Raw genomic sequence first — 22,943 nt, 5'->3', positions numbered from 1 at the left:
AAGCATTCATTTAATCGTATTTATTGAGCGCTTACTGTGTGCAGAGCACTGTACTAAGCGCTTGGGAAGTACAATATAGAGACGGTCCCTACCCAAAAGTAGGCTCATTATGACATAGCGGATAGAAAGTCCACTATATCTCGCTAGCCATTGCCCACACTAGGAATGGAAAAGGTAGGCCTCTGCGTGACTCTCCCTCCTGTAGTCGTGACTGGTAGAGGACTGGTGTTTAAACAGATTTATTATTCTATTTTACTTGTACTTATTTACTATTCTATTTATTTTGACAATGATGTCCATTTAGCTTTAATTCCATTTGTTCTGACTACTTGACACCTGTCCACATGCTTTGTTTTGCTGTCTGTCTCCCCCTTCGAGACTGTGAGCCCATTATTGGGTAGGGACTGCCTCTCTATGTAGCCGACTTGGACTTCCCAAGCGCTTAGTACAGCGCTCTGCACGCAGTAAGCGTTCAATAAATACGATTGAATGAATGAATGATGTATATATGTGTGTGGACACAACATGGCTTAGTGGAAAGAGCCCGGTTTTGGTAATCAGAGGTCATGGGTTCCGCCATGGTCAGCTGTGTGAGTTTGGGCAAGTCACTTAATTTCTCTGGGCCTCAGTTACCTCATCTGTAAAATGGGGATTAAGACTGTGAGCCCCACGTGGGACAACCTCATTACCTTGTATCTACCCCAGTCCCTAGAACAGTGCTTGGCACATAATAAGTGCTTAACAAATAATAATAATAATAATGTTGGTATTTGTTAAGTGCTTACTATGTTCCAAGCACTGTTCTAAGCACTGAGCACTGGTCTCATCATCATTATTACTATATAGCTATAATTCTATTTATTCTGATGGTATTTACACCTGTCTACTTGTTTTGTTGCATTGTCTATCTCCCCAATCTAGACTGTGAGCCCATTTTGGGGTAGGGACTGTCTCTATATGTTGCCGATTTGTACTTCCCAAGTGCTTAGTACAGTGTTCTGTACACAGTAAGCGCTCAATAAATACAATTAAATGAATGAATGAATGACTGGAAACTCTCCAGGTGCTACCCTGAGAGGAGATCACTACCCCAGTGCTACCAATATTGCCTGTTTGCTTGTTTTGATGTGTGTCTCCCCTCTTCTAGACTGTGAGCCTGTTGTTCGGTAGGGATTGTTTCTATTTGTTGCTGAATTATACTTTCCAAGCACTTGGTACAGTGCTCTGCACACAGTAAGCGCTCAATAAATATGATTGAATGAAGTACAGTGCCTGGCACATAGTAAGCGCTTACCAAATACCATAATAATAATAATTATTATCACTATTACTACTATCACTACTATCATCACTACTATTCATTCATTCAATTGTATTTATTGAGCGCTTACTGGGTGCAGAGCATTGAGAAGCAGCATGGCTCAGTGAAAAGAGCCTGGGCTTTGGAGTCAGAGGTCTTGGGTTCAAATCCCGGCTCCGCCACTTGTCAGCTGTGCGACTTTGGGCAAGTCACTTCACTTCTCTGTGCTTCAGTTACCTCATCTGAAAAATGGGGATTAAGACTGTGAGCCCCCCGTGAGACAAACTGATCACCCTGTAACCTCCCCAGGGCTTAGAATAGTGCTTTGCACATAGTAAATGCTTAATAAATGCCATCATTATTATTACCACCTATATCCCTACTAACACTATTATTGCTACTACTACCACTGCTACTACTACTACTACTGTCACTTCTAATAATAATAACGGTGGCACCTGTTAAGCACTTACTATGTACAAAGCACTGTTCTAAGCCCTGGGGTAGATACAAGGCAATCAGATTGTCTCATGTGGGGCTCACAGTCTTAACCCCATTTTACAGATGAGGTAACTGAGGCACAGAGAAATGAAGTGACTTGACCAAAGTCACATGGCTGTTAAGTGGCGGAGCCAGGATTAGAACCCATGACCTCTGACTCTCAAGCCCACTAAGCCACACTGCTTCTACTACTACTCCCCATAGTGCTACTAATGCTGGCAGACTGTAAGCCTGGTGTGGGCAGGGACTGTCTCTCTTTATTGTTGAATTCTACCTTCCAAGTGCTTAGTACAGTGCTTGGCATACAGTAAGCGCTCAATAAGTACGATTGAATGAATGAATGAATGCTACTATTACTATCACTACTACTATTATTACTACTATTACCTCCTCTACCACTTAATACTTCTATCACTTCTACTATCACTGCTAGTACTACTACTATCACTTCTACTACTACTACTACTACTACTACTACTACTACTACTACTACCAATAATGGTATTTGTTAAGCGCTTACTATGTGCCAAGCACTGTTCTAAGCACTGGGGTAGATACAAGGCAATCGGGTTGTCCCACGTGGGGCTCACAGTCTTAATCCCCATTTTACAGATGAGGTAACTGAGGCACAGAGAAGTTAAGTGGTTTGCCCAAGGTCACACAGCAGACAAGTGGCAGAACCAGGATTAGAACCCATGTCCTTTGACTTCCAAACCCGTGCTCTTTCCACTGAGCCACACTGCTACTACTACTACTAATAATTCTGGTATTTGTTAAGCGCTTACTATGTGCCAGGCACTGTACTAAGCTCTGGGTGGATACAAAGTAATCAGGTTGGACACAGTCCCCATCCTGCATGGGGCTCACAGTCTTAATCCCCATTTTGCAGAAGAGATAACTGAGGCACAGAGAAGTAAAGTGACTTTCCCAAGGCCACTCAGCAGACAGGTATTACTATCACTACAACTACTATTATCGCTACTACTACTATTGCCACTTCTACTACCAATCAATCAATTGATCAATCAGTCGTATTTATTGAGTGCTTACTGTGTGCAGAGCACTGTACTAAGTGCTTGGGAGAGGACAACATACAGAGTTGGTAGACATGGTCCCTACCCATAAGAAGCTTAAAGCCTAGAGGGGATACAGATATAAATAAATTATGGATATGGACATAATAATATGTCAAGCGCTTAGTACAGTGCTCTGCATACAGTAAGCGCTCAATAAATATGATTGATGATAATAATAATGGTCTTTGTTAAGCGCTTACTATGGGCCAAGCACTGTTCTAAGCACTGGGGAGGTTTTGGGGAGGAGTGAATAAAGGGTACAAATCCAAGTGTAAGGGAGAGGGAGAAGAGGAAATGAGGACTTTGTGGGGGAAGGCCCTTGGAAGTGATTTTAATAAGGCTTTGAAGGTGGGGAGAGGGATTGTCTGTCAGATATGAATAATAATAATGGCATTTATTAAGCACTTACTATGTGCAAAGCACTGTTCTAAGCGCTGGGGAGGTTACAAGACGATCAGGTTGTCCCACGGGGGGGGTGTGTGTGTCAGTCTTAATCCCCATTTTACAGATGTTGTAACTGAGGCCCAGAGAAGTTAAGTGACTTGCCCAAGGTCACACAGCTGGCAATTGGCGGAGCCGGGATTTGAACCCATGGCGTTCCAAGCCAGAGGCAGGATGTGGGTGAAGGGTCGGAGGTGAGATGGATGAGTTGGAGGCCCAGTGAGAGGATTGGCATTAGAGGAGCCAAATGTGTGGGCTGGGTTGGAATAGGAGAGCAGCAAGGGGAGGTAGGAGGGGGAAAGGGATTTTTGTTGGCTGTTGAGGTGGATGGGCAACCCCTGGAGTTCCTTGAGGAGTGGAGAAACATGTCCTGAACTTTTCTGTAGAAAAATGACTCGGGCAGCAGAGTGAAGTATGGACTGGAGTGGGGAAAGACAGGAGGCTGGGAGGTCAGCAAGGAGCCTGATGCAGTAATCCAGGTGGGACAGGGTGAGTGACTGTATTAACATGGTAGCAGTCTGGATGGAGAAGAAAAGGCGGGTTTCAGCGATGTTGTGAAGGTGAGACCGACAGGATTTAGTGACGGATTGAATATGTGGGTTGAAGGAGAGAGAGGCGTCAGGGATGTTGTGAAGGTGAGACCGAAAGGATTTAGTGACGGATTGAATATGTGGGTTGAAGGAGAGAGAGGCGTCAAGGAGAACGCCAAGGTTACGGGCTTGTGAGACAGGAAGGATGGGTTGCCGTCTACAGTGATGGGAAAGACAGGGAAGGATAGAGTGTGGATGGGAATATGAGGACTTCCGTTTTGGACGTGTTAAGGTTACGGTGTCAGTGGGACAACCTAGTAGAGATGTCCTGAAGGCAGGAGGAAATAGGAGACTGCAGAGAAAGAGAGAGAGAGATCAGGGCTGGAAATTCATTCATTCATTCATTTGTATTTATTGAGCGCTTACTGTGTGCACAGCACTATACTAAATGCTTGGAAAGTACAAGTCGGTGACATAGAGACGGAAATGTGGACAGCACCTGTGTATATGTATATATGTTTGTACAGATTTATTACTCTATTTATTTATTTATTTTACTTGTACCTATCTATTCTATTTATTTTATTTTGTTAGCATGTTTGGTTTTGTTCTTTGTCTCCCCCTTTTAGACTGTGAGCGCACTGTTGGGTAGGGACTGTCTCTATATGTTGCCAATTTGTACTTCCCAAGCGCTTAGTACAGTGCTCTGCACATAGTAAGCGCTCAATAAATACGATTGACGATGATGATGATTTGGGAGTCGTCTGCATAGACGATGAAGCCATGGGAGTGAATGAATTCTCCAAAGGAGTGAGCGTGGATGGAGAATAGAAGGGGATCCAGAACTGGGAGGCCGAGGAGGAGCCCATGAAGGAGACAGAGAGATAGGAGGCGAACCAGCAGAGCAGAGCACTGAACGGAGAGTAGAGAGCACTGCAAAATGCAGAGCGGAGAGTGCAGAGCGGAGAGCTCCAAGAAGAGCATGTAGAGAGGAGAGCAGATAGGAGAGCGCAGAGCAGAGAGCACAGAGGGGAGAGCGGAGAGCAGACTGCGAGCTCACTGTGGGCAGGAATGTGTCTGTTTGTTGTTCTAGTGTACTCTCCCAAGCGCTTAGTCCAGTGCTTTGCACACAGGAAGCGCTCAATAAATATGATTGAATGAATGCACATAGTAAGCGCTCGATAAATACGATTGATGATGATGATGATAAATATGATTGAATGAATGACTGAATGGAGAGCCCAGAGAGGAAAGCGCGGAGGGGAGAGAGCAAAGAGGAGAGCAGAGTGCAGAGTGGATAGCACAGAGTGGAGAGCTCTGGCGGTGGGGAGCAACAGCAGCGGAGGAGGGGAGCAGGGAAGAGTTAGGGACCCACTATTCTGGGGACCCCCCCCCTCCCTGCTCCACACTCCCCCTGGCCGGCCCGCGGAGGGGTCAGGGGTCAGGAGTGAGGCTGGTTCCAAACAGCCCTGTGATGAGCCCCTTGTTGGGTAGGGACCGTCTCTATATGTTGCCGACTTGTACTTCCAAAGCGCTTAGTCCACTGCTCTGCACACAGTAATCGCTCACTAAATACAATTCAATGAATGAATGAATGTTTAAACCTCCTCCTTGAGCGTGCGTGTACGTGTGCTTAAATGGTGGGTGAGTGTGGCGACTGTGAGCCCGTTGTTGGGTAGGGACCGTCCCTATATGTTGCCAACTTGTACTTCCCAAGCGCTTAATACAGTGCTCTGCACACAGTAAGCGCTCAATAAAGAAGATTGAATGAATGCGTGGGTCCACATTTGGGTGTGTGCTTGTATATGTGAGCGGGTTTTTGTGAGGGTGTGTTTGTGTAGAAGTGCCTGGGTGTGTGTGGAGGTGTGCACACGGGTAGATCCCGGCTTCGCCGCTTGTCAGCTGTGTGACTTTGGGCAAGTCACTTAACTTCTGTGCCTCAGTTCCCTCATCTGTAAAACGGGGACTAAGACTGTGAGCCCCCCGTGGGACAACCTGATCACCTTGTAACCTCCCCAGCGCTTAGAACAGTGCTTTGCCCATAGTAAGCGCTTAACAAATGCCATCATTATTTATTATTCATTTGTGTGTATATATGGGTTCTTGTACGCTTGTGTACAAGAGAGAAGTACTTAATAAATGCCATCATTATTATTATTATTGTGTGAGGGTGCAGGTGTGTATTTGTGTATGCTTGTATGGGTGTGAATGTGTGTTTGTGTGCTGGTGCAGGTGTGGGTCTGTTTGTGTACTTGTGTATGGGTGTGGGTTTGGGTCTGCACGCTTGTGTTGGGGCGTAGGTGTGTGACTCCATGCTTGTGTGCGTACAGGTGCTTGTGTGCATATTTGTGTGTGGGTGCAGGTAATAATAATAATGATGGCGTTTATTAAGCGCTTACTATGTGCAAAGCACTGTTCTAAGCACTGGGGAGGTTACAAGGTGATCAGGTTGTCCCATGGGGGGCTCACAGTCTTAATCCCCATTTTACAGATGAGGTCACTGAGGCCCAGAGAAGTGAAGTGACTTGCCCGAAGTCACACAGCTGACAATTGGCGGAGCTAGGGTTAGAACCCATGAGCTCTGACTCCAAAGCCCGGGCTCTTTCCACTGAGCCACGCTGCTTCTCAGGTGTGTGCAGCTGTGTCTGTGTACATGCTTGTGTAGAGGTGCAGGAGTGTGTCTGTGTCTGCTCACTTTTCCAGCCCAGCCCGCACCCTCCGCTCCTCTGCCGCCGCTCACCTCCTCACTGAGCCTCGTTCTCGCCTGTCCCACCGTCGACCCCCGGCCCACGTCCTCCCCCTGGCCTGGAATGTCCTCCCTCCACACATCCACCAAACTAGCTCTCTTCCTCCCTTCCAAGCCCTACTGAGAGCTCACCTCCTCCAGGAGGCCTTCCCAGACTGAGCCCCCCTTTTCCTCTCCTCCTCCCCACCCCCCCACCCTACCTCCTTCCCCTCCCCACAGTACCTGTATATATATTCGTACAAATTTATTACTCTATTTATTTTACTTGTACGTATTTACTGTTCTACTTTTTTGTTAATGATGTGCATCTAGCTTTAATCCTGTTTGTTCTGACGATTTTGACACCTGTCCACATGTTTTGTTTTGTCGTCTGTCTCCCCGCTCTAGATTGTGAGCCCGTTGTTGGATAGGTACCATCTCTATATGTCACCTACTTGTACTTCCCAAGTGCTTAGTACAGTGCTTTGCACACAGTAAGCTCTCAATAAATACAATTGATTGATTACCAAGCGCTTAGTATAGTGCTCTGCACACAGTAAGCGCTCAATAAATACGATTGAATGGATGAATGAATGCTTTTGTATGGGTGCTGGTTTTTGTGTGTGTTTGCATGCAGGTGCGGGTGAGTGTCTGTGTGCATGCTTGTTTGCAGGTGTGTGACTGTGTGCTTAACAATAATAATAATAATAATAATAATGGCATTTATTAAGTGCTTACTATGTGCAAAGCACTGTTCTAAGTGCTGAGGGGGGCGTTATAAGGTGATCAGGTTGTCCCACGGTGGGCTCACAGTCTTAATCCCCATTTTCCCGATGAGGTCACTGAGGCACAGGGAACTGAAGTGACTTGCCCAAAGTCAATCGTATTTATTGAGGATGATGATGATGATGATGATTCCGTGGTCATGGATTCAAATCCTGGCTCCGCCAATTTTCAGCTGTGCCCGCGCTCTTTCTGCTGAGCAACGCTGCTTCTCTGTGCTTGTCTGCGTGTTGTGACTGTCCTCTGTTGTTCTGTAGTCTTCATTTTGGCTCAGGGTTGTGGGGTGAGGGGAACCAGAGGGGGAGAGTTGTAGGGGCGGCGGCTGAGGAAAAGTGGGGGGCAGTCAGCCCGGGGTGGGGGGACAGGGGTAGCCCCCCGAGAAACAAGGCACTACCCTTGTGGAGCCCCACTTCCCCGGGACCCTAAATCTGCTCTGCTGGCCGGCATCGATGTGGAAAAGACGGTGACGGTTGTTGGGTAGGGACCGTCTCTATATGTTGCAGACTTGTACTGCCCAAGCGCTCAGTCCAGTGCTCTGCAGTGCTCAACAAATACGATGGAATGAATGAATGAATGAAAAGAGGCGCCTTTTACACACATGGGTGGAGAAATGGGGGGCAGTTTGCGCACCAGGAAAATTTCATTCATTCACTCATACATAAGCGCTTGCTTCATTCATCCATTATATTTACTGAGCTCTTACTCTGTGCAGAGCACTGTACTAAGTGCTGCCGAGAAGCAGCGTGGCTCAGTGGAAAGAGCCCGGGCTTTGGAGTCAGAGGTCATGGGTTCGAATCCCGGCTCCACCACGTGTCTGCTGTGTGGCCTTGGGCAAGTCACTTAACTTCTCGGAGCCTCAGTGACCTCATCTGTAAAAGGGGGATGATGACTGTGAGCCCCACGCGGGACAACCTGATCGCCTTGTATCCCCCCCAGCGCTTAGAACAGTGCTTTGCACATGGTAAGCGCTTAACAAATGCCATCATTAATTAATTAATTAATTAAAGTACAATTCAGCAACAGATAGGGATGATCCCTACCCAACAACGGGCTCTCTGTAGTGCTCAGTAAATACGATGGAATGAATGAATGAATGACAAGAGGCGCCTTTTACACACATGGGTGGAGAAATGGGGTGCAGTTTGCGCACGAGGAAAATTTCATTCATTCACTCATTCAATCTTATTTATCAAGCGCTTGCTTCATTCATCCATTATATTTATTGAGCTCTTACTGTGTGCAGAGCACTGTACTAAGTGCTTGGAAAGTACAATTCAGCAACAGATAGGGATGATCCCTACCCAACAACGAGCTCTCTGTAGTGCTCAATAAATACGATGGAATGAATGAATGAATGACGAGGCGCCTTTTACACACATGGGTGGAGAAATGGGGTGCAGTTTGCGCACCAGGAAGATTTCATTCATTCACTCATTCAATCTTATTTATCAAGCGCTCTCTTCATTCATCCGTTATATTTATTGAGCTCTTACTGTGTGCAGAGCACTGTACTAAGCTCTTGGAAAGTACAATTCAGCAACAGATAGGGATGATCCCTACCCAACAACGGGCTCACAGTCTTGAAGGGGGAAACAGACAACAAAAGGAAACAAAAACATCAATAACATCAAAACAGACAAATAGAATTATAGATAATAATGATGATGGCATTTATTAATTATAATTAATTAATTCATTTAATTCATTTATTAATTATAATTTATTAATTATATGATTATAATGATGATGGCATCTTTTAGACTGTGAGCCCACTGTTGGGTAGGGACTGTCTCTATATGTTGCCAACTTGTACTTCCCAAGTGCTTAGTACAGTGCTCTGCACACAGTAAGTGCTCAATAAATATGATTGATTGATTGATTGATTAAGCCCTTACTATGTGTAAAGCACTGTTCTAAGTGCTGGGGAGGTTACAAGGTAATCAGGTTGTCCCACAGGGGGCTCAGTCTTAATCCCCATTTTCCAGATGAGGCAACTGAGGCACAGAGAAGTTGACCAAAGTCACACAGCTGACAATTGGCGGAGCCGGGATTTGAACCCATGACCTCTGACTCCAAAGCCCAGGCTCTTTTCACTGAGCCGTGGTGCTTCTACACATCATTTATAAAATAAATAGAATAATAAATATGTACATATATACACAAGTGCTGTGGGGTGGAGAAGGGGGCAGAGCAGAGGGAGGGAGTCGAGGCGATGGGGAGAGCAGGAGGAGCAGAGGAAAAGGGGCTCAGTCTGGGAAGGCCTCCTGGAGGAGGTGAGCTCTAAGTAGGGCTCTGAAGGGAAGAAGCAGCTTGAAGCACTGGACTAAGCAGAGAAGCAGCATGGCTCAGTGGAAAGAGCACGGGCTTTGGAGCCAGGGGTCATGGGTTCGAATCCCAGCTCCGCCACATCATCATCATCAATCGTATTTATTGAGCGCTTACTATGTGCAGAGCACTGTACTAAGCGCTTGGGAAGTACAAATTGGCAACATATAGAGACAGTCCCTACCCAATAGTGGGCTCACAGTCTAAAAGGGGGAGACAGAGAACAAAACCAAACATACTAACAAAATAAAATAAATAGAATAGATATGTACAAGTAAAATAAATAAATAAATAAATAGAGTAATGAACATGTACAAGCATATAGACATATATACAGGTGCTGTGGGGAAGGGAAGGGGGTAAGATGGGGGATGGAGAGGGGGACGAGGGGGAGAGGAAGGAAGGGACTCAGTCTGGGAAGGCCTCCTGGAGGAGGTGAGCTCTCAGCAGGGGCTTGAAGGGAGGAAGAGAGCTAGCTTGGCGGATGGGCAGAGGGAGGGCATTCCAGGCCCGCCACATGTCTGCTGTGTGACCTTGGGCAAGTCACTTCACTTCTCTAAGCCTCAGTTACCTCATCTGTAAAATGGGGATTAAGACTGTGAGCCCCACGTGGGACAACCTGATCACTTTGTATCCCCCCAAGCGCTTAGAACAGTGCTTTGCACATAGCAAGCGCTTAACAAATGCCAACGTTATTATTATTATTATTAAGAAGAGAGCTAGCTTGGCGGATGTGAGGAGGGAGAGTATTCCAGGCCAGAGGGAGGACGTGGGCCGGGGGTCGACAGCGGGACAGTCTTTTAGACTGTGAGCCCACTGTTGGGTAGGGACTGTCTCTATATGTTGCCAATTTGTACTTCCCAAGCGCTTACTACAGTGCTCTGCACATAGTAAGCGCTCAATAAATACAATTGATTGATTGATTGAGAATGAGGCCCAGTGAGGAGGAGCAGAGGATGTGGGCTGGGCTGGACTCCCACCCCCCAGATTGACCTTGCAGGGGTCCGCGTCCTCCCAGAAATTGGTAGTGAGTTTAAAGACCAGAATGGGCTGAGCCTGCGGGACATCGTGGAAGAGGGAGGCCACTGCCACGGCAAGGGCCCCACTTACTGTGTGCAGAGCACTGTACTAAGCACTTGGGAAAGTACAATACAGCAATAAACAGCAACAATCCCTGCCCACAGTGAGCTCAAAGTCTTGGCCAGGGGGAAGACAGACATCGATACAAACATTCTGGATAATAATAATAATAATAATGATGATGGCATTTGTTAAGCGCTTACTATGTGCCAAGCACTGTTCTAAGCACTGGGGGGAATACAAGGTTATCAGGTTGTCCCACCTGGGGCTCACAGTCTTCATCCCCATTTTACAGTTGAGGGAACTAAGGCCCAGAGAAGTGAAGTGACTTGCCCAAAGTCACACAGTTGATAAACAGCGGAGCCAGGATTAGAACCCATAACCTCTGACTCCCAAGCCCGGGCTCTTTCCATTGAGCCACACTGCCTTTCATAATGGTATTTGTTAAGCGCTTACTATGTGCCAAGCACTATTCTAAGCCCTGGAGGAGATACAAGTTTATCAGGTTGTCCCAAGTGGGGCTCGCAATCTTAATCCCCATTTTACAGATGAGGTAACTGAGTCTATACAGGTACATATTGAGAAGCAGCTTGGCTCAGCAGAAAGAGCCCGGGCTTGGGAGTCAGAGTAGGGACCGTCTCTATATGTTGCCAACTTGTACTTCCCAAGCGCTTAGTACAGTGCTCTGCACACAGTAAGTGCTCAATAAATACGATTGAATGAATGAATGAATGAATAGGTTCTAATCTCGGCTCCGCCACATGTCTGCTGTGTGACCTTGGGCAAGTCACTTAACTTCTCTGAGCCTCAGTTCCCTCATCTGTAAAATGGGGATGAAGACGGTGAGCCCCACTTGGGACAACTTGATCACCTTGTACCCACCCAGAGCTTAGAACAGTGCTTTGCACATAGTAAGCACTTAATAAATGCCATCATCATTATTATTTTTATTATATATACGTCGGACAGATATATACATATCTATCGACTGTGATGTAGATATAGACTGTGAGCCCATTGTTGGGTAGGGACTGTCTCTATATGTTGCCAACTTGTACTTCCCAAGTGCTTAGTACAGTGCTCTGCACACAGTAAGCGCTCAATAAATACGATTGATATACATCAGAGCTGTCTATGCACCTATTGGTGGAGAAATGGGGTGTTGCTTACACTTGTGGATGGGGGAAAGAGGTGCCGTTTACACACTTATGGGTGGAGAAATGAGGTACAGCTTATAAACCTGTGGGTGTGACAAGGAAATGCAATTTACACACGTATGAATGGAGAAACAGTGCACTTTATACACCAGGAAATGCAGATTGGGGAAGAGGGGTGTGATGTATTATACCCCTGAGGGAGGGGAATTGGATGTGGCTCAGTGGAAAGAGCTCAGGCTTTGGAGTCAGTGGTCATGGGTTCAAATTCCTGCTCCGCCAATTAATAATAATAATAATAATGGTATTTGTTAAGTGCTTATAAGCGCTTAGTACAGTGCTCTGCACACAGTAAGCGCTCAATAAATACGATTGATTGCAAAGCACTGGTCTAAGTACTGGGGGGATACAAGGCGAACAGGTTGTCCCACATGGGGCTCACAATCTTAATCCCCATTTTACAGATGAGGTAACTGAGGCCCAGAGAAGTGAAGCAACTTGCCCAAAGTCACACAGCTGACAATTGGCGGGGGTGGGATTTGAACCCCTGACCTCTGGCTCCAAAGCTCGTGCTCTTTCCACCGAGCCACACTGCTTCTCTAATTGTCAGCTGTGTGACTTGGGGCAAGTCACTTCTCTGAGCCTCATTACCTCATCTGGAAAATGGGGATTGACTTTGAGCCCCCCGTGGGACAACCTGATCACCTTGTATCCCCCCCAGCGCTTAGAACAGTGCTTTGCACATAGTAAGCGCTTAACATGCCATCATTATTATTATTATACTCCAGGGAAGCGGCATAGACCAGTGGAAACAGCACAGGTCTGGGGGTCGCAGGACCTGAGTTCTAGGGACCGTCTCTATATGTTGCCAACTTGTACTTCCCAAGCGCTTAGTACAGTGCTCTGCACACAGTAAGCGCTCAATAAATACGATTGAATGAATGAATGAACGAATTCCGGCTCCACCACTTTATGTATTTATGGTATTTTTTTTTAAATGGTATTTTTTAAGTACTTACTAAGTGTCAGGCACTGTACTAGGTGTTGAGGTGGTTACACGCTAATCAGGTTGGGCACTGTTCCTGCCCCACATAGGGCCCATGATCTTAATCCCCATGAGAGGCAGTGTGGCTCAGTGGCAAGAGCCCGGGCTTTGGAGTCAGTGGTCATGGGTTCAAATCCCAGCTACACCAATTGTCAGCTGTGTGGCTTTGGGCAAGTCACTTCACTTCTCTGGGCCTCAGTTCCCTCATCTGTAAAATGGGGATGAAGACTGGGAGCCCCAAGTGGGACAACCTTAATTACCTTGTATCCCCCAGCGCTTAGAACAGTGCTTGGCACATAGTAAGCACTTAACAAATACCAACATTATCATTATTATTATTTTGCAGATTCATTCATGCATTCATTCAATCAAATTTGAATACACCGTTCCATCAAATTCATGTACTTAGTACAATGCTCTGCACACAGTAAGTGCTCAATGAATCCGACTGAATGAATGAATGAATTTATTGAGCACTTACTATATGCAGAACACTGTACTAAACGCTTGAGCACTGTACTAAGCCCTTGAGGTAACTATATGTGTCAGGCACTATACTAAACACTGGGGGTAGATATAATAATAATAATGGCATTTGTTAAGCGCTTATTATGTGCCAAGCACTGTTCTAAGTGCTAAGGGAGATACAAGGTAATCAGGTTGTCCCACATGGGGCTCGCAGTCTTTATCCCCATTTTACAGATGAGCTAACTGAGGCCCAGAGAAGTTAAGTGGCTTGCCCAAAGTCACACAGCTGACAAGTGGCAGAGTGGGATTAGAACCCGTGACTTTGGACTCCCAAGCCCGTGTCTTTCCTCTAAGGCATGCTGCTTCTCGATATCAGGTTGGACACAGTTCGTGTCCCACGTGGGGCTCACAGTCTTAATCCCCATTTTACAGACTGAGTAACTGAGACTCAGAGAAGTGAAGTGACTTGTCCAAGGTCACACAGCAGCACAGTAGAGCTGGGATTAATCCTTCTCACTCCCAGGCCCAGGCTCTGTATACTATGCCAGATTAGAGAAGCAGCATGGCTCAGTGGAAAGAGCACGGGCTTGGGAGTCAGAGGTCGTGGGTTCAAATCCCGGTCAGCTGTGTGACTTTGGGTAAGTCACTTCACTTCTCTGTGCCTCAGTTACCTCATCTGTAAAATGGGGATGAAGACTGTGAGCCCCCCGTGGGACAACCTGATCACCTTGTATCCTCCCCAGTGCTTAGAACAGTGCTTTGCACATAGTAAGTGCTTAATAAATGCCATTATTATTATTATTACTTCTGTACCGTGTGACCTTGGGCAAGTCATTTCACTTCTATATGCCTCAGTTACCTCATCTGTAAAATGGGGAAGAAGACTGTGAGCCCCATGTGGGACACAGACTGTGTCCAACTTGATTACCCCTTTGCTTTTATCTACCCCATCGCTTAGTACAGTGCCTGGCACGTAGTAAGTGCTTAACAAATAACGTAAAAAAGTGGGGATTCAAAGCCTGTTGTCCCTCCTACTTAGACTGTGAGCCCCATATGGGAGAGATTGCATCCAGTCTGATAAACTTATATTTATCCCAGTGCTTAGAACAGTGCTTGACGCATAGTAAGCGCTTAACCGACAGACAATTGCTCTCCCCTCTTTAAAACCTTATTGAAAGCCCATCTCCTCCAAGAGGCGCTTAGTACAGTGCAAGCGCTTAGTACAGTGCTCTGCACATAGTAAGCGCTCAATAAATACGATTGATGAAGAGGCCTTCCCAGAGTAAGCCCTGCTTTTCCTCATCTTCCACTCCCTTCTGCGTCGCCCTGACTTGCTCCCTTCGCTCTCCCCCTCAACCCAGCCCCACAGCACTTATTCATTCAATCGTATTTATTGAGCGCTTACTGTGTGCAAAGCACTGTACTAAGCGCTTGATGTATAGATCTGTCATTTTGTTTAGTTTTCTTGATATTTCTCTCCCCCTCCCTCTAGACTGGGAGCTCACTGTGGGCAGGGAATGTCAGTGTTTATTGTTGTATTGTACCAGCACTTAGTACAGTGCTTTGCATACAGTAAATACAAATAATGAATTAGTGAACAAATGCCACAAAAGAGCAGGGAAGGGGATTGGAGAAATGGGGTGTGGAGTTTATGCCTCTGTGGGAGGGGAAATGGGGTGCAGTTTATACACCAGTGAAGGGGGATGGGGAAAAGTGGAGTGAGGTGGCTTACACAGCGTGGCTCAGCGGAAAGAGCATGGGCTTTGGAGTCAGAGGTCATGGGTTCAAATCCTGGCTCTGCCAATTGTCAGCTCTGTGACTTTGGGAAGGTCACTTAACTCCTGTACCTCAGTTTCCTCATTTGTAAAATGGGGATGAAGACTGTGAGCCCCCCGTGGGACAACCTGATCACCTTGTAACCTCCCCAGCACTTAGAACAGTGCTTTGCACATAGTAAGTGCTTAATAAATGCCATTATTATTATTATTATACTCTTGCGGGAGGGGATCTGGGGTGCGGCTTGGGAGCAGAGGGGGTGCTAGTCTGGAGGACATTGGTCTGGGGAGGGTGAGCATTTATTCATTCAATCAACGTATTTATTGAGCATTTACTGTGAGCAGAGCACTGGACTAGGCGCTTGGGAAGGTACAATAAAGAGAGACAATCCCTGCCCACAACAAGCTCCCGGTTTAGAGGTGGGGAGACAGATATCAATAAAAATAAATAACATTATAGATATATAAGTAAGTGGTGTGGGGCTGGGAACAGGGGGGAATAAAGGGAGCAAGTCAGAGCGATGCAGAAGGGAATGGGAAAAGAGGAAAGGGGGGGCTTGGTCAGGGAAGGCCTCTTGGAGGAGGTGGGCCTTCAGTAAGGCTTTGGAGTTGGGGAGAGTCATTGTCTGTTCATTCATTCATTCAATCATATTTATTGAGTGCTTACTACAGCGTGGCTCAGTGGAATGAGCCTGGGCTTTGGAGTCAGAGGCCATGGGTTCAAATCCCGGCTCTGCCACCTGTCAGCTGTGTGACCTTGGGCAAGTCACTTAACTTCTCTGTGCCTCAGTTACCTCATCTGGAAAAGGGGGATTAAGACTGTGAGCCCCATGTGGGACAACCTGATCACCTTGTAATCTCCCCAGTGCTTAGAACAGTGCTCTGCACATAGTAAGCGCTTAATAAATGCTATCATTATTATTATTATTACTGTGTGCAGAGCACTGTAGTAAGCATTTAGGAAGTACAAGTTGGCAACATATACAGACGGTCCCTACCCAACAACGGGCTCACAGTCTAGAAGGGGGAGATTCGATGAGGGGGTGCTGGACTGGGGTGGGTTGGGGTGGGAGGTCTGGTCTGGGGTGGGCGAGAGTTGGGGGGCACTAGACTGTGAGCCCACTGTTGGGTAGGGACCGTCTCTATATGTTGCCAACTTGTACTTCCCAAGCACTTAGTACAGTGCTCTGCACACAGTAAGTGCTCAATAAATAAATAAATAATAAATAATGAATGAATGAATGGACCCAGGTGGGTAGGGGCAGGGAACGCTGGTCTGGGACAGGTGGGGAGCACTGGTCTGGGGTGGGCTGGGGGTGCTTCTCTGGGATGGGTAGGGGTGGGGGGCACTGGTCTGGGACAGAGGGTAGTCAATCAATCAATCAATCAATCAATCGTATTTATTGAGCACTTACTGTGTGCAGAGCACTGTACTAAGCGCTTGGGTAGGACAAGTTGGCAACATCTAGAGATGGTCCCTACCCAACAGTAGGCTCACAGTCTAGAAGGGGGAGACAGACAACAAAACAAAACATATTAACAAAATAGTCGGGGGTCTCTGGTCCGGATTGGGTTGTGGGCAGAGGGGCCGGTCCGGAACGCATGGGGGTCCGTCCCCTGGCATCTGAGGGGTCCGTGCCGTGTGCCCCTGGTACAGGGGCGGCGGATCTGCCCGCTGTGGAGATGGCTGTTGTTCACCCTGACGTGCCTCGTCTACACGGCTGCCACTCAGAGCCCGCACCGCCACAGCCAGAGCGAGACCCTGTGCGGCGGAGAGCTGGTGGACACACTCCAGTTCGTCTGTGGAGACCGAGGCTTCTACTTCGGTAAGGTCGGGGGGCGGCCGGGGTTGCAGGCGGGGGGAAGGGGGCCCAGGGTGGACCCTCCACCCCAATCTCACTTCCACTCTCCTCTGGTTCCCTCTGTGTGCAAATGTGTGTAGCGGCTAGAGCCCCGGCCTGAGAGGCAGAAGGACCTGGGTTCTAATCCCGGCTCCACCACTTGTCTGCTGTGGGACCTTGGGGAAGTCACTTCGCTTCTCCGGGCCTCAGCTCCCTCATCTGGAAAATGGGGATGGAGACGGTGAGTCCCCCGTGGGACGGGGACTGTGTCCAACCTGATTTGCTTGTATCCACCCCAGTGCTTAGTTCAGTGCCTGGCATGTAGTAAGCGCTCAACAAATGCCACAATTACACCAGTAGGGAATGTGTCTGTTTGCTCCTGCTAGGTTTCCCCAGGGCTCAGCACAATGCTCCGCACTCAGTATGCGCCCAGTACACCAAGCAGAGACAGCATGGCCTAGCGGTTAGAGCATGGACTGGGAGCCAGAAGATTGTAGGTTCTAATCCCAGCTCCGCCACTTGTCTGCTGTGTGACCCTGGGCAAGTCTCTTCGCTTCTCTGGGCCTCAGTTTCCTAATCTGTAAAATGGGATTGAGACTGTGTCCAACCCAATTTGCTTGTATCCCCCCCAGAGTTTAGTACAATGCCTGGAACACAGTAAGCGTTTAACAAATACTAGAATTATTTATTATTATTATTATTTGCATGAATTTGTGTGTACTTGAGAGGTGGGTATTATTAATATGTCCGTGTATGTGCAAATGAATTAATTTATGTGTTGGCGGGGGGGGGAGTGAATCTGGAATGGGGAGACTTGATGTGGGCAGGAATGTGTCTGTTTATTGTTATATTGCCCTCCTGAGCACTTAGTACGGTGCTTTGCACATAGTGAGCTCTCAATAAATATGACTGACTGAATGAATGAATGGGGGCGGTCTGAATTTGCATGAATTAGTGTATGCATTCATTGGGGGTCTTATTAAAGTGTGTATGTATGTATTAATGAATTAATTAGTGTCTGTGTGTGCGCGTGGGTATGTGTATGTTTATGCGCACGTGTGCGTGTATGGGCAGGAACGCAGTTGACGATCACCCCGAGATTGTCTCCGAAGGAGATGGCCCGGTGGAGAGGTGAAGAAGAGGGAAACCAAGGCAGCCAACGGGAGGGGATGGTAGGGGAGGGGACAGTCCCCTGGGGTCCCCTGCTCCTGGCTCCCGGCTCCGTTGCCACACCTGGGATGGCAACCCCCCTCCTCAAGAGTGTCTCTGTGGTGGCAGGGGCTGGGTGGTCCCAAGGGGGTGAGTAGGGGACACCACACTGCATGGAAAAGACGTCGGCTGCTTGGGGCCCAGAGCTCATTCATTCATTCAATCATATTTATTGAGTGCTTACTGTGTGCAGAGCACCAGACTAAGCGCTTGGGAAAGTACAATACAGCAATAAAGAGTGACAACCCCTGCCCACAATGAACTCAGAGTCTAGAAGGGGGAAACGGACATCAGTAAAAATAAATACAATGACAGATCTATACATAAGCGCTGTGGGTTGGGAAGAGGCGGGGAAGAACAAAGGGAGGGAGTCGGGGTGATGCAGAAGGGAGTGAGAGATGAGGAAAAGTGGGAAGGCCTCCTGGAGGAGATGGGCCTTTAGGAAGGCTCTGAATCATCATCATCATCATCAATGGTATTTATTGAACGCTTACTGTGTGCAGAGCACTGTACTAAGCGCTTGGGAAGTACTAGTTGGCAACGTATAGAGACAGTCCCTACCCAACAGTGGGCTCACAGTCTAAAAGGGGGAGACAGAGAACAAAACCAAACATACTAACAAAATAAAATAAATAGAATAGATACATACAAGTAAAATAAATAAATAAATAAATAGAGTAATAAATATGTACAAACTTATATACATATATACAGGTGCAGTGGGGAAGGGAAGGAGGTAAGATGGGGGGGATGGAGGGGGGGAATCAGGGAATCTGAATCGGGGGGGGAGAGTCATTGTCTGTTGGATTTTTGGAGGAAGGGCAATGCAGGCCAGAAGCAGAACGTGGACCAGGAGTCGGCGGTGAGACGGGCGAGATGAAGGCCCAGTGAGGAGGTTAGAGGCACCAGAGGAGCGGAGCGTGCGGGCCGGGATAGAGAAGGAGAGAAGCGAGGTGAGGTAGGAGGGGACAAGGGGATGGAGAACTTTAAAGCCACTGGTGAGAAGATTTTGTTTGATGCGGAAGTGGATAGGTGGATAGAGCTCAGTGGTTGGAGGCTTGGGATTACGTGCTTGGGGATAATAATAATAATGTTGGTATTTGCTACGTGCTTACTACTTGCCAAGCACTGTTCTAAGCACTAGGATAAATACAAGATAATCAGGTTGTCCCACGTGGGGCTCACAGTCTTAATCCCCATTTTACAGATGAAGGAACTGAGGCACAGAGAAGTTAAGTGACTTGCCTGAAGTCACACAGCTGACATGTGATGTGAGGGAGCTGGGATTAGAACCCATGACCTCCGACTCCTAAACCCAGGCTCTTATCACTGTTGGAGCTCCAGGCCAGAGTTCGCACCTTCTCCCCACTTCTCCACCAAAGAACCCCAAGCGCTTAGTACAGTGCTCTGCACACAGTAAGCGCTCAATAAATACGATTGAATGAATGAATGAATGAATGACCCAGCTCTCAGCTCCACCATGTGTCAGCTGTGTGACGTTGGGCAAGTCACTTAACTTCTCTGGGCCTCTGTTACCTCATCTGTAAAATGGGGATTAAGACTGTGAGCCCCACATGGGACAACCTGATCACCTTATATCCTCCCAGCACTTAGAGCAGTGCAGTAAGCGCTTAACAAATACCATCATTATTATTATTATTATTATCCCAAGTACTCAGTTTAATGCTCTGCACAGAGTAAGTGCTCAATAAATACCATTGATTGAATGATTTTTTTTATGGTCTTTGTATAGCACTTACTATGTGCTAGGCACTGTTCTAAGCGCTGGGGTAGATACAAGCTAATCAGGTTGGACACAGTCCATGTCCCATATGGGGCTCATAGTCTTACTTCCCATTTTACAACAGAGGTAACTGAGGCATAGAGAAGTGAAATGACTTGTCCAAGGTTACACAGCAGACAACAATAATAATAATAATAATAATAATAATAATAATAATGGCATTTATTAAGCGCTTACTATGTGCAAAGCACTGTTCTAAGCACTGGGGAGGTTACAAGGTGATCAGGTTGTCCCTCGGGGGGGCTCACAGTCTTCATCCCCATTTTACAGATGAGGTAACTGAGGCACAGAGAAGTTAAGTTACTTGTCCAAAGTCACACAGCTGACAATTGACGGAGCCAGGGTTTGAACCCTTGACCTTTGACTCCAAAGCCCGGGCTCTTTCCACTGAGCCATGAAGTGGCAGAGCCGAAATTAGAACCCAGGTCCTTCTGACTCCCAGGCCTGGGCTCTAGCCACTAGGCCGCCCAGCTTCTCTGGTTCATTCATTCATTCATTCAATCGTATTTATTAAGCGCTTTCTGTGTGCAGAGCACTGTACTAAGCGCTTGGGAAGTACAAGTTGGCAACATATAGAGACGGTCTCTACCCAACAGCGGGCTCACAGTCCACAAGTGAATCTGTGCCCTTTGGGTATTTGGTATACATCCCACTCTCGCCTGCAAAACATTTTATGTACATATCTGTAAATCATTTATTTATAATGTCTGTCTCTCTAATAATAATGATGATGGGATTTGTTACGCACTTACTATGTGCCGAACACTGTTCTAAGCGCTAGGGTAGATACAAGGTAATCAGATTGTCCCACGTGGGGCTCACAGTCTTAATCCCCATTTTCCAGATGAGGTAACTGAGGCACAGAGAAGTTAAGTGACTTGCCCAAAGTCACACAGCTGATAAGTGGAGGAGCCAGGATTAGAACCCGCGACCTCTGACTCCCAAGCCCGGACTCTTTCTGCTAAGCCATGCTGCTTCTCTAGACTGTAAGCTCTTTGTGGGTAGAGAACATGTCTACCAACTCTGTTATACTGTAATAATAATAATGATGATGGCATTTGTTAAGCGCTTACTATGTGCTGAGCACTGTTCTAAGCAGTGGGGGGATACAAGGTGATCAGGTTGCCCCACGCGGGGCTCACAGTCTTAATCCCCATTTTCCAGATGAGGTAACTGAGGCTCAGAGAAGTGAAGTGACTTGCCCAAGGTCACACAGCAGGCATGTGGCGGAGCCGGGATTCGAACCCACGACCTCTGACTCCAAAGCCCGTGCTCTTTCCACTGAGCCACGCTGCTTCTTTCCCAAGCAAGCTCCGTGTGCTCTGCACACAGAAAGTGTTCAATAAATACCACTGATTGACTCATTCATTCATTCAATCAATCGCATTTATTGAGCGCTTACTGTGTGCAGAGCACTGTACTAAGCACTTGGAAAGTACAATTCGTCAGCAGAACGAGACAATCCCTACCCCACAGCGGGCTCACAGTCTGGAAGCGGGGAGACAGACAACACAACTAAACAAGTAGACAGGTGTCAATAGCATCAAACTGACTGATTCCATATCGTCTAATACTCATGTTCTCAAAACTCCCCATAGAATTTATGTCCAAAAAGTTATCCAGTGCTTTGCACATAGTAAGCACTTAAAAAATGCCATATTATTATTATTATTATTATCCTCTACTGCTTTACCCGAGCTGTCATTTACTTGTCTGTCTCCCCTGATAGACTGTAATAATAATAATAATATTTATGGCATTTGTTAAAGCTTACTATGTGCCTGGCACTATACTAAGCGCTAAGGTGGGTAAAAGCAATTTGGATCGGGTACAGTCCTTGTCCCACGTGGGGCTCACAGTCTCAATCCCCTATTTTCCAGATGAGGCAGCTGAGGCCCAGAGAAGTGAAGTGACTTGCTCAAGGTCACACAGCGGAGTCAGCATTAGAACCCATGACCTTCTGACTCCCGGGCCTGGCTGTATCTACTACACCGTGCTTCTTCTCCTCAAAGGCAGGGATCAAGTCTACCAACCCCATTGTACTCACCCAAGCACTCAGCTCAGTGTCCTGCACATCAGTCAATCAATCAGTGGTATTTATTGAGCGCTTACTGTGTGCAGAGCACTGGAGAAGCAGCGTGGTTCAGTGGAAAGAGCACGGGCTTTGGAGTCAGAGGTCATGTGTTCAAACCCCGGCTCTGTCAATTGTCAGCTGTGTGACTTTGGGCAAGTCACTTCACTTCTCTGGGCCTCAGTTACCTCATCTGGAAAATGGGGATTAAGACTGTGAGCCCTCCGAGGGACAACCTGATCAAGTTGTAACCTCACCAGCGCTTAGAACAGTGCTTTGCACACAGTAAGCGCTTAATAAATTCCATTGTTATTATTATCATTATTAAGCACATGGGAGAGGACAATGCAACAGATACCCTGCCCACAAGGAGTTTACAGTCTAGAGGGGAGACTGACATTAAAATAAATTGCAGATAGGGGAAATAGCTGAGGGAAAGGATAGCAGTCCATTTTGTTTATTGAGCTTTTACTGTGTACTAAGCGCTTGGGAGAGTACAATATAATGTACACGAGTGCTGCGGGGCTGAGGGGTGAATATCAATTGCTAAAGTGCACAAATCGAAGGATTTAGTGCAGAAAGGCAACAGGGAAAATGCAGCCTTAGTTGGGGAGGGGCTCTTAGGGGAGATGTGCATTTAATAAGGACAACAGAATGAAGTGGGGAGTGACAGGAGGCAGGGAGGTCAGAGAGGAGGCTGATACAGTCAGCAAGGTGGGATAGGATGAGTGCTTGGATAGAGAAGCAGCCTGGCCTAGTGGAAATAATAATGATGGTATTTATTAAGCGCTTACAATGTGTAAAGCACTGTTCTA

The 22,943-nt window shown here is 47.0% G+C and overlaps 1 protein-coding gene across 1 annotated transcript in view; it reads left to right on the top strand.

Moving 5' to 3' along the window:
• IGF2 (insulin like growth factor 2) overlaps positions 1 to 22,943 on the top strand; it is a 64,561-nt gene that overhangs the window by 13,372 nt on the left and 28,246 nt on the right. The window contains exon 4 of the mRNA XM_038765386.1: positions 16,861 to 17,029. Coding sequence (XP_038621314.1) covers positions 16,861 to 17,029 — 169 coding nt within the window. The remainder of the gene's footprint in view (positions 1 to 16,860; positions 17,030 to 22,943) is intronic.

The sequence above is a fragment of the Tachyglossus aculeatus genome, chromosome 22, assembly GCF_015852505.1.
Source record: "Tachyglossus aculeatus isolate mTacAcu1 chromosome 22, mTacAcu1.pri, whole genome shotgun sequence".
In the NCBI taxonomy this organism is placed as follows: Eukaryota; Metazoa; Chordata; class Mammalia; order Monotremata; family Tachyglossidae; genus Tachyglossus; species Tachyglossus aculeatus.
Note: the sequence above shows the minus strand (reverse complement) of the source record. Positions and strands in the feature narration are given on the sequence as shown.